The sequence below is a fragment of the Haliaeetus leucocephalus genome, unplaced genomic scaffold (assembly GCF_000737465.1).
Source record: "Haliaeetus leucocephalus isolate CR32 unplaced genomic scaffold, Haliaeetus_leucocephalus-4.0 Scaffold154, whole genome shotgun sequence".
NCBI lineage: Eukaryota > Metazoa > Chordata > Aves > Accipitriformes > Accipitridae > Haliaeetus > Haliaeetus leucocephalus.
Window position 1 is genome coordinate 643469 of NW_010972590.1, and position 12888 is coordinate 656356.

Here is a 12888-nt window from a genome sequence, read left to right on the forward strand (position 1 = left end):
CCTCACAATCAATCTTAATAACCATACTAAACTAAAAAGCAAGAAACAATAAGACACAAACCCCCCAAACACTGCAAATAATGTTCACTCCCTTCCATTCCCTTTCCTCCTCTGCTTCAAAAGGAAAATAGAAAGGAACGTCTAATCTGCATAATCCAGATTTTATGCTATCCCTCTTTAGTAATTTCCATTGACTGCTGGGGTATTTACTAAACGATGGGCTGAGACAAAACCATTGACCGTTACCAGTCCTGTCCCTTACTTGGGCCAGAAGAGTGGTCACAATTCCAGCAGATGACAAACATCCAAAAGAGCTTTTCCCTTCCTGTGCCTCAAGAACAATGTGTCAGGGCAACCAAGATCTGGAGTTGCTCTACTAGATTGTAGGACTGGCCTGATCAATGGAGCCAGAACATGAACTGAAATCCTTAAGACTGGCATATGTCAGTCTGTGGAACCAGTTTAAGTTATTTACAAAGAGGTCTTTTCATTCCTAAAAACACGGGGATTTCTGGGGCGAAAGGCCGCATAAGCTTATTCACATTAAAATAATTCAGAAAAGTACAGCTTCTCCCTTAAACAAATACTGACATGTTTTATAAAAACAAGTATTTTCTGTTGTATTTCTGAATACAAATTTCATAATCCAAAACTTACAATTAAACAAAACCCCACACTGGCATTTTTCAGATAGTACCTCTGAATCATAAACATATAATTTAAAGATGATGTTCCTGGAGTAAGTGCATTGCATTTCTGTTTTATGCTAAAATAAAGACTTGCTTTATTAGTGTAAATGACTAAGTTCTTTGAATTGCTTCATCAGTAAGATTAATTTATTTTCTTTTAATTAGGTCCCTGTGGCTAATATTGGCTAGTACTATTAGCATGTCCTGCACAGGAAGTGGAGCTTAGAGACTTCATACAGACTTCAGTCACATTTACATGCCCACAGCAATGGCATCAAACTGAGTTGTAGACAAGCCATAATTAATGGTATTGAATTATTAACGTCCAAATTCTTTTTGAAATAAGATGAATGTCAGTCCTTTTTAATGATACTGTGATGTGGACAAATGTCACTGAATTTAATAGAGGTAGCTGGTGCCTAAGGACACTTACCTTCTCATTAGCCCTGCTGAGGTCTAAGATCAGGGCATCAACATTCTCCTGCAAGACTGCACAAAGCTCAGACCAAGAGAATCTATCCAGGATGCCTTCTGGTTGTTTTATAAGCACACAGCCTGCTACCAAACGCTGGTATAAGCTATGGAGGAAGGTTAGCTTGTCCTGAGACAGAACGAAAAATAAACTGTTGTATCTGAACAGTGTTAGAATCCGAAGAGATGCATCATAAGTATAATAAAGTGAGCTGCACACAGCTGAGAAAAAAATACAAAGCTCATTCTCAAACCTTTTCAAAATTCCTTAGTTCCTTGTTAATATTTGCAGTCATACATATTAAAGCCAGAGGAAGAAAACATTTTTTACAAAATTTGTCTAATTAGACACAGTATATAAATAAAGAAAACCCAGTCCTGCAGGAGTCACAACCATGACCTGATACAGATAAAAACTTCTGTGCTACCAGTAGATGCAATTTAACCATTCATGTTAATACTTTCACATACGTTCATATCGTACCCACCTCCAATATCTGCATAGCATGCAGAAAATTGTCTAATTGGCTTAGCCGCACAACACACTGTTTATACAACTATCACTCTAAAGTCTTTTAAAAATTCTTTTTACATGGATTATGTATGACTAAATAGCTAGACAAAATAGGCTTATAGCTTCATGAGTTAAATTCCACAAGCCACGTCTCATTCATTTACACTGATTTTAGTCAGTAGTACAATAAATTGATGCCAGTTTTAAATAAACTTTGGCAACAATAGCATACAACAGAAATTCCAGCCTTCATCCTTTCAGTATACATATGCAACATAGTAACTTTGATTAAGACAACAATAGACAACAATTGTGGCACCTCAAAAGCCACAAGAAACAGAGCCTTTATTCAAAGTCAGTAAACCACTGTAAAGGCTCCCATCATTTTCTGGGGACCTTGGATGAGGCTTTACATCAAGAAATTGTGAATGACCAACATGGGGAACTATGTTTTTTCTGAGCCCTTTCCATTATACTTAGGTGCATTTTCTCACATTATTTCTTGGTGTTTTAGGCAATAAGAAAATTGTATTTTAGTTTAGTTTGTTTCTAGCAGATCTCTTAATTCCCCAAGGAAAATCCAGTGTGTCACCATCAGTACATTTTTGCTTGAGCTATGATAAACCAAGGATGATGATTATCCATTTGGTGTGAAAAAAGGGATCCCAAGACTCAAAATCAATTCACACATGTTGAATGCAACCACAGTGTTGTAGACATGCTGACTTTACAATATAGCCAGGCTTCTAGTTTCCTTCACTTTAATCATTATCGGATGTGTATAACCATTCCAGCTGCTTCATGTGGACACTATTTAAATACCAGACTGTAAAAGAGGTGGAAAGAATGTTTCCTTTTTATTCAGTTGGCATCCATGTCCAAATTTGTGGAAGTAATGAGCTCAATATGCACAACAACTATGATAAAGAATATCATTGCTAGTACCAGAACTGCTTTATTGGGGGGAAAAAGCAACAAAATTAAGATCTGTAAACAAATATAAGGAGAGAGATAATAGTTCTGAAATAAGACTTTGTGAAGCAACTCCCACATATAGCACACCACAATGAGCTAACAGGTCACAAATAAGAATTTCTAGGTTTTGTGGCATGCAGGCAAAACTGCCTCAATTCCACATTTGCTATTTGCTATCTATCAACTGCCATGGGAATCAGTAATTAACAACACATAATGATGATACTATTGTATGTTCCAATTGTAAAACATTTTTGTTAACATTTGAACGAAGGAAGTAATTGTTCACCAGGTGTAGCTCTTTAAATAAACTCAGTTGTTCAAAAATTCAAAATACTGGAAGGGATAAGCTATTAGTTCTGATATAGAAGGAAGGAGAACCAATATGTCCTGAGATCTTGTAGATACTAAATACATATTTCAAAATACATATCTTAAAATCATATTTGGGGGTAAATCTGTTAAGACTAAGAGTAACCATCTGATGTATGTAAATGTATAAAGCTGAGATTAAATAAAGACTCTTTTTGACAGTCATCTTGTCTCTGGTAATACCTCCATATCCTTCTGGTAAGCCCTGGTAAGCTTCTGGATTTCATTTTCAGATTCTGTGGCATGTACTTTCTCCTTCTCCCAGCATTGCCGTACATTCTGTAGTTCCATTTTTAAAGTTCCCATTAAAGTCTCTCTGTATGCACACTCAGTGTGCAGATGATTTAACTCTTTATTGGCATCAGCCAGGTTATCCTGAGCTTCCTGTAGAACAGAGGCATGGAACAGAAAAGCTGGTAAGAATTTTACTCTATAAAATGTTACCTTAGTCCAGTGCTCAGCATCTGAGGAAGTGAACGGTCATATAGCCACCCACATGTTTTCAGAAGACTCCAGGCTAAGCTGACTGTATCTTGTCAATAACAGAATTTCAAAATTGACAATAGCCCTTCTCCACAGCTTGTAAGTAGACAGCATCAGAAATCCATCTCTGAGTTAAAAGCTCCATGATGCAGTGACCTTCAGAATCCCCTCTACCCCCACAACTGAGATGCAGAATGCATGAACACAAGTTATCCTCTGCAGAGTGGGAAGCTCTCAGAGCTAGTGAAATGATACGTTACTTTTGTAAGTAAATCTCCGATCCATTACAGCTGAGTCGGTAGGCAACACAGACAGCTGTTGTTACCCACTGTATTCTTTAATTAAGATGAAAAAATTTGGTAAAAATGCATGATAAAAAGATGTGAGGACTCTCTTTGGAGGTTTGACCATGGGAAGAAACTAACAATGAGAAATGGACATAAATACAATCATTATGTTACCAGTACCAAATCTCACAAGGTAAACAACTTAATTCACTAACGCTTTTCAGCCAAAAGATTGCTCAGATGGAGTGGACAGGTACACATGCTTTCCTCTCCTACAAGCACTGGACTTCCAGCACTGCTGAAGTTTGCTAAAGGTCAAACTGAAAGCATTGTTTGTTTTTCATAAAATCATAGCTGCTTATATAAGAAACAGAATAGGAAAGATACTCCCAAATTTATCAGACAATGACAATTTTATTCTTCTTAATGAAAATATTAGAAATTTAACATTGCTTTAATCTTTTAACAGAAACATTTTCAGACTGGATCTAGTTTTCACTCTTGTATACAATTTTATTACCAAAAATTTAAAGAGGTCAGAAACTGGTGTACTGCATAAAAACGAGCACCCTCTGTATGTAGCAAATTTGGTTTTTGCATGAAGAATACAAGTATCTGTTGCAATGGGTTGCAAAATTTTTAGGTGCCTTACAAATGTGCTGCAACAGAAGCAGAAGTTTTAAGTCGTCTGAATATAAATTAGTAAATAAAGTTCAGATGAGATGACAGGAGATCATGTGCAAATATCTATTAATATGAAGATTCAATGAGTGTTGCAGAAGGATCTGTGACTAAACTGAAGTGACAGAGTAGCATATCCCCACCAAAAAATCTGAGAAACGCTGGGAGTAGAGACATTCTATTTTGGCAGTAATACAATACACTGCCAGTTGGGAGATTAAGTATAACCATGACCTCAGGACTTCCTCACTCCCTTGGCCACTGATGTAACCAGACAGGACATTACAAAAGTGGCGTGTCAGCCAAAAACAGAGACAAAAAAAAGTTCTTGTTCAGAAACTAAAGAAAAAGAGTTCTCAAGTGTTTTTATCAGCTCTGAGGTAGTTTTTGCTCTAAGAAATTTTGGGCTGCATGCACATTGTCCAACTGTCAAGGATGACCTGATGCTTCATACATGCATTAACTTGTCTGATAAACAAACAAAAAAAATTAATGAAGGAAAGGACATCTTTAAAAAAATGTGCTTACAGATGAACAGAGGTAATTGAATTATCTTCCCCTTTTCTTGAGAAAAGAGTTAAGAGAAAAAAATTATTGATGCTGATTTCGATATAAAACAATACTCTGCAAATTGATAAAACTATTTCAAATTATTTCAGAAGTGCAATCATTGAAATGATCAGTTATGTAGTCTAAGGTGGTAACTAGAATAAAGCAGCATGGCTTCACACAAGCTTGCAACATAAACTAGTCTGCTCAACAGAACACAATGATACAGAGACTTATTTTGATAAGAAAAAAAGATACCTTAAATCCAGAAAGACACTTTTTGCAGAACTTTCAAATTTTATGTTAAGTTCATGAAACCATACCTTAAGGTCTTGACTTAAAGCAAACATTTTCTCTTTGGATATCTCAAGTTCTTTTGTCATCTTTTCACACAAAGGCCTCATTTTCCCAAGCTGTGAAAAATACAGAGGTGAAACAGGCTTTAACAGAAAGGCTACATAATCACTTCAATATAAAGGAAGAATTTTGTATATAAATGCAAAAAAAAAATTTGTTTTCAATTCCTCTGACAATATTTATACTCCATACAATCTAAATAATGTACCATTACAAAAGCACTAAATAACTCTTTTATAATCATTTAAGATAACTAGCAGTGGCAGAATCCCAAACTGAGTCCACTATTAACTTTTCCATTAACTCTCAAAATATCTGACAAAAACACAGACTTTGAAATGCATGTGAAAATGTAATAAATTCAGATAATGATCTGGGGAGTGGTTTGAGAAAACAAGTTTTCAAAGTCAGTGGCCATTTGCAGAAATTGTCCAGCTACGAGCATGGTCTCTACTTTTTACTGAGCACTGAATAGTACTCACATACCCATAAAAAGTAGTAATGTTCCCGAGAGGCATGGTGACTACTGAACTGTTTGTGGTGTTACAAGCAACCACCTCAGAGGTAGCTCATGGCCATAATGTGTATTAGCTTCACTTTGCACTTTCAGAAAAGATAACAACACATCATTATAATCTCTGTCTTTCATTACCTGATGATGAGATTAGCAATACAAATGTCTGAAAGAAAGCATCAAATAGAAATGTATTATAGTGCAGGTTACTGCCAGCACTTGAGCATTAAGGAGCAACTCAGAACTAAAATATCCCATTTACAAAATTTACAAATTATTTTGTAAATCGTATTTTTGTTTGATCTCAAATCAGGAGACCTGGCAGAACCCTTAGAAATAATTACAGTAAATTACAAAATGCTACTGGAATATTTACAGTCCTTTTGTTGGTTTACTAGCCTTCTCTCTCTCCCCAAACATATTCTAGCCTCTGTACTACACAAAATGTCAAAAGCTTGTTATCTGTCAAAACCAAAACACTTATACACCTTTCAGTTACATAAATGAACAAGATTGTTTAATCTAATGTTTAACACAGTAGGTTAAAGGTGACACATGACAAGTTTACCAGCATATTTCACGTATACATACAGGTGTACGCATATATTAATATCTCCATCAATATGCAGGGTCTTGTTGAAAATCTCTCTATAAAAAGAACCACTACATAATTACTCAAAACTAAACCCTTACTGCTGTGTATTAAAACATCCTGGTTTTATTGCACAGTGCCCTTCATAGTCCCTTTGTGCATTATTGTATTATTAAAAAGTTTTATTACTAAACATATCTAATATATAAAAAGCCAAAAGCAGCGTTATCTATGGGGGTGGGGGTAATCAAGAAGGACAGAGCACTGCCCTTTCTGTGCACCATGAAGGTGCTCGGTGATCTCTGGCTCCATATGACAACTTCGGGGTCAGTCACACGCAGTCCTACTGGGAAGTCTTGTGGCAGGTCATCTGTTGGTCCTGCTCTGCTTGCGATTTATTTTCCTTGACAGTTCATTCTTCTTTCTGTCAGAATACTCTCTTTGCTTTCTTAGCAGCCACCCCCTTGGTCTCCCCACTGCTGTCTCTGGCACAGTTTCACAACAAAGCACATCACTAAGCCAAAGCCTGCTGAGTCGACTTTTCAACTGTGCTGCCTATCACGTGACACTCCTCCTCCCAAATAACAATTCGCAGTGGGTAATATGTTCCTAGTTACTCTGCAGCTTCCAGACTTGGGTCTCAGAAGAGTTTCATAATGACTATACACATTGGTTCTCTTATCTCACTGGGAGAGACCTAACAGTGCTTGCTGTTTACAAAAGTATAATTGTTTCCATGGTCACTTATTTTTGCACCCGTTGAACAAACTCAAAGGTCTTGTGGGAGACCATTCTTTCCCCAATAAAAGGGGAAAAGCCGATATACTTTTCCTCCGGATTTTTTTTTCTTTTTCATTTTTTTTCTTTTTTTTTCTTTTTTTCTTTTTTTTTTCTTTTTTTTTGAAACATTGTGAGTGACTAGCTAGACTATGCATTTGTCAAAACAAAAGACAAAACCTAGAGATGAAAAAACAGTACTGGCATTTTTACAATCTTATCACACCTTGCCTTTCTGCATTTGCCAATTTTATCCAAAGTTAAGCTAATTACAAGTTTGTACAGAAAACTTTAACAGTGCAGCTAACTTCTCTCTACAAGCTTTAAAGCCACAAATTCATAAAACATTTACACCCAAGAGGATTAATTTAATCACATTAGCAATACAAATGAGAAAATAAATGCAAGATTGTGACTTTTCAGTCAGTGAAATAAAAGGCCAGTAGGACTGCATGGAAAACATTTGATTTTTTTCAAGGGTAAGACTTCCAAAATTAAATATTTCCATTATTGTCTTAGATAACTTAAAGAAAGTATTTTCATGGTCCTATTTTACTTGAAAAGACCTCGAAATAGCACCAGAAGAGATTTCATCATGAACACACTCATGTCAGAAAATTATGCCACTTTTTAAATGTACAAGGGCATGCACATTTACATAACGGATACCAATGACTGTTCAGGCTCAAGTGTTGCATATTTAGGAATATTGTGATATACACTGCCCAACTCTCAAATCATCACCTTTTAACTGAAATCCTAGATAGGAATGGCTTGTTTTCCTGAATGTTTATTGAAAATAATAACCCCAACAGGTTTAATAAGAAAACAAAACCAAATTAAACTAAAAAGAAAAAAAGAAAAAACCTCTTCTCCCTGTGCCCCCAAATGTAAGCGAAACTTCACTGTAGGGCAAGCTTAGAGAAATAGTAGTGACAGAGATTATTTCTTTGGGTATATGTGAAGCTGTCAACTCAACATTCCCACTCTTCTGACCTTTTTTACAAGCAAAGTGTATGTACTGCTGCAGGCCGAAGGCGATACGTATAGAGCCAAACAGTGCAAGTGTTACCTCATTAGACATATCTTCCAGCTTGTTCTGGTAAGCTGTCAAGGTACACCTCAAAGTCTCAAGGACAGAGAGGCTCGGAGGTTTATCTTTGTCCTCACAGGCGCCTGAAGAAAAATACAGAATGAAAATTAAGCCTTAAAGCCACAGAGAGAAAACTACTCACTCTGGATGAGAGGTATTAAAATTAGTTAGGGCTTCAGTGACAATACAAAACACTGAACAGCAGCCTTGTTTGCCACAAGAGATGCAGCTGAATAGGCATACTTTCACAGCAAATGCAGCTGAAAGACATTTGTATAAAAACTTTAATACAAGATACAGAACTGTAAATTCTGGATTACATTTCTACCTAATGTATTTGGTATGCAGTCTCACATATAATTTCTACTGTGGTCAGACCAGCCAAATTTAAAACCACACAATAACACACTTTGAAAAACATGTTGCCTGAAAGTTAAGTATGTTACACTTTTCCTGACATTATTTTGCTGTTGTGACTAAGCATGCATATTATAATGCAGTACTTCATTTACTCAAAGCTTTACCAAGCCAAAGATCACATGACTATGTTATGCTTGGAGAGATCTTAAAAACCTTTTAAATGATCTTGAATTTCATTCCAAAGGAAATAATAAAAAAAATTTATTATCTGTCTGCAGACTTCTACATAATGTTTCAATTATAAATCTTAAAGCTGATATATCCATTATGTACACACTACACTTATTTATTAAACCTTTAGACTGAGACTTCTGATCTGGTTGCCTTAATTAGGGACACATGAACAAGCTTGAGCATTCCAAAGCCCGTAATACAATGTGCTAAGAAAGCAAAACACCACCGTATTGATCAAGAGGTCACAAGATGTCAGCTGATATTAAATTTCCAAGAACAAACTATTAATTTTTTTCTGGTGTTACAGCAAAATACCAGGTTATTGACAGATTCTTCTGCTCAGTATTATTTATATTAGTATGCAGCATTTATAAACTTGTTTTGTAACAAATTATAGTTCATCATTTTCATGAGTCTTAACATGTTCTATAAGCAAAACTAACTTTACCAACGCTAATAGCACCCTTATTTTGCGAAAGAAGTGAAAAAATCAGTGGCATTTGAACTCCAGACGCCAAACAATCAGAACTCCCAGCAGAACTAAATGATGATACAGGTGTTTATCACCTCTGAAATATGAGTGTCACTAAGCAATTTACCTAGGGTGGCTCATAAAGTCAAGTCAGATACTAAACTCTAAGCCTTTTCTTTGGCTCTCCATAAAACTTTGTCAGCTAGAGGAGGTGCACTAACAGACTTGCAGTTTGGGGTTTTTTTTTAAGAATCGTATGGTTAGCACTGTAAGCATGATATTCTACTCAAAGCATTATAAAAAAAATGATAGATTTGTCCTGTAGGCTATACATAATGCACCAATGGTAGTCAGTGGAAAACTTACACATATGCACAAGTCAGCAAGCTGTTCAGCATTTTTTTTCAATTAGCCTCTTCTCTCCCAACCCTTTGATAATACCAGAAAGCATAGAGTACTATTCAGATTGGACACTAACTTTTCACTTTTGACTTGCCAGCCAACTGTTACTGCCAAAAACACACCTAGTCAAACCAACACAGGTTTGCAAGATTGCTTTCAGTAACAGGAGCGAGATCTGCTCTACAGCACACAAGTAAATTTAAAAAGAATGAACATCCCAGTGACAGACTTCTGGTCTGTCCTATCAGCCACTCCAGTGGACACCTATTTACCACAGTTTCTAAAGGTCTACAGAATCAGGGAAAAGCAAAATCTTAATGAGACTCCAGTGCCCTTAACCAAACCTCTGAGTCCTAGAGATGTCCCAAATAGCAAGGTGACACTTAGAATCAACCTAAGAAGAATTCATATAGGTAAGGATGCACAGGGCTCCAGTCCTGTCTTCTCAATTACAAGAGTGACTTCTCACTACTACTCATTGTAGGAACATTTTGCAGTGATCTTGTTGCACAGAAAAAAAGAAAGTACTATTCTTCCATACTTCCAGCTCTAGAGAAGCTGTAACTCACAATTCTCATTCAGTTTAAAATAATACCTATTCAGTCAATCTAGGGGTTGTCTTCCATCCCACAGTTTTCAACAAGCTGTCTAAATAATGTATCTTAATTTTTAAAGTCCTGAACTGCAACGCTGTCACTGAAACATGCCTCTGAACTATCTTAATTTACATCATGTTTGCCAAAACCAGACTTTTGCCAGTAAACTTCCCAGGCTGGCATTCCTTGCCTTTGCTGCAACCCTATTTTCTAGGCAGCCCAGTCTGCCAACAGAAATACCAGATACTACCTTCCTGCACTAGCTGAAAACAAGCCTATGGCTTTAATACTGGCCAAATATTGTCTGTCTTCATACAACTATGCAGGAGACATGCACCTAATCCAAACGGCACTCTCTTGCTGGAGAGGCCCTACTTCAGCAATGAGGAAAAAAAACCCCAGTAATTTGATGCATTTGCCCAGTATCACCTAAGAGTTTGAGGGAAGAATTTTGGGAAAATGCCAGGCTTAATAGGAGTCTGACAGGAGGTATACAAGTGAGTAAACTCTTAAACCTGCTGCTTCAGACTTTCTACTAACGATACTGGGCTTGGCTAGGATAGAGTTAATTTTCTTCATAGCAGCTCATATGGTGCTGTGTTTTAGATTTTTGAACAAAACAGTACTGGTGGCCTGCATTAAACAGTAACACTAACTCAAAGCAGCTAACACTCTTAGCACTTCATACACAGTTCACTTTTTTTTCAGATTGCTAGAACCACAATTTTTTTTTTCCTGAAATGAAGACAAACTTCTCTGAGTTTGCTGAATAACTGCAAAATATGATAAACTGAACAGGACAAACTGAAATCATGCAAAATGCCCAATAAGAATAACAATGCCATGGAAATTTATAAAGGTCACTTAAAAAGGAGAAGACATGGATTTATGCTTGTTAATTTGGAATGTATAAAGAAAAAAATAACTTTTTAAAATACTTCAGGTTTTTAATCTTTAAAAATATAAAGTGTTCTTTTTCTTGTATAGCCCAATAATCACAGCCCAATTAGCACTTAAATGAAGGGGCTGGACCTTTAATATTGACAGATTTTTAAGTAGATCTCTCAACCACTTGCGCTGAAAGTTAAAAACACAAACAAGAAAGAAAGACTGCCCAGCCAGCTGTGGCTCATGTAGCCCCTCATCTGCTAATTAGACTACAAAGATTTATTTAAGATTTTTACTTTTATTGGCATCTAGGCATTTGAATTTCAAATATTACATAAAACATTTTTTTGAAAAGTGAAAGAAATAGTTATGTAATAAATTCCTAAGTACAACAGTAAGGCAACAGCATTAAAAATTTAAGTTTCACACTTAGAAGTGTAGTAAATACGTAGAACAAATGTCTTAGTCAATGTCCATTTTAATATTAGCCGTAAAGACTCAATCCATAGCAGAGCTAATTTCACTTTCTGCCTCAACTGAGCCTCTGCAGAGATGCTGAAGCTTAAAAAAAAAGATCTCTTTAAATAAGATCTTTCAAAGTTTACCTTAAACAAAGCAAATTAATACTGAAGTTACTTTTACTGAATCCCTGATATTATAGAAACAGGTCAAAGCTGTTCTCTGCAAGGTTTACCACTAGGGAGAACAGAAAGCCTACCCAAAAGACAATTACTGCTTTGGAAAGTGCAGTTTGGCAGCAGCATCCAGCTCCCCCTAGAATTCCTGAAGCCCCTCTGGGCATGTGGAACTTTGCAAGATCGGGGAAAACATACAGTTTTGAAGAGCTTTTCAGTCTGACATATCTACAGTAATCGTACAGGTATTACCCACAGGAATTAAATTTATAATTACAGAATAAAACTGATACCAGTTCCCAAATAAAAAAATCATACAGCCCATGCAAGGAAATCAATGCATCACAGGTTCAAGGCTAGGCTTTTAAGGACAACAGAAATCTCAAGAAGGTCCTTTATTGAATTTTAACAGTAACAGGCCTTAAAAAAAATCTTTTTGTGAAGATACAAAAAAATGCATCTTCATTTAAAGGTGTTATACGACCCATTAATGTCTAACATTGTTAAAAAGTGCAGAAATGTATCATCACTATTTATATAAAATAAACCCATTTTCTCTTTAAGCAACATTTTACCTGTTTTCTTCCAGTTTACTTGTACTGTAAGTTGGAAGCATTTTGTTTCTAGTCTGTGATTTTCTAACAGGAACCACATAGAGAAAACTTTTATAAATAGTTTTAATTGAAGATTTTTAAAAGTGTACTATTTTCACCTTTAAAAAAATTACTAGCTTTGATGTTAAAGTTCAGCTTGTTTATGTTAGCCACTATTTCAAATGCTTAAGCAGGCAGCATTTTGTTGAGATTGATACAATAATTGTACATAAAAACCAGGTAACAGAGTGACAACCACTGACTTATAATTAATGAAAACAAACAAATATTTATTCTGTACTAGATCAAATGAATAGAGCAATATAGTACTAGTACACAATCAACAGTAAAAAG

General features: G+C 35.9%; 1 protein-coding gene across 1 annotated transcript in view; it reads right to left on the minus strand.

Moving 5' to 3' along the window:
* The window catches only part of CCDC171 (coiled-coil domain containing 171), a 139947-nt gene that overhangs the window by 79712 nt on the left and 47347 nt on the right, over positions 1 to 12888 (minus strand). The window contains exons 10-13 of the mRNA XM_010562090.1: positions 8334 to 8437; positions 5345 to 5434; positions 3205 to 3405; positions 1123 to 1290 (exon numbers count right to left, since the gene is read on the minus strand). Of these exons, the coding sequence (XP_010560392.1) occupies positions 1123 to 1290; positions 3205 to 3405; positions 5345 to 5434; positions 8334 to 8437 (563 nt within the window). The remainder of the gene's footprint in view (positions 1 to 1122; positions 1291 to 3204; positions 3406 to 5344; positions 5435 to 8333; positions 8438 to 12888) is intronic.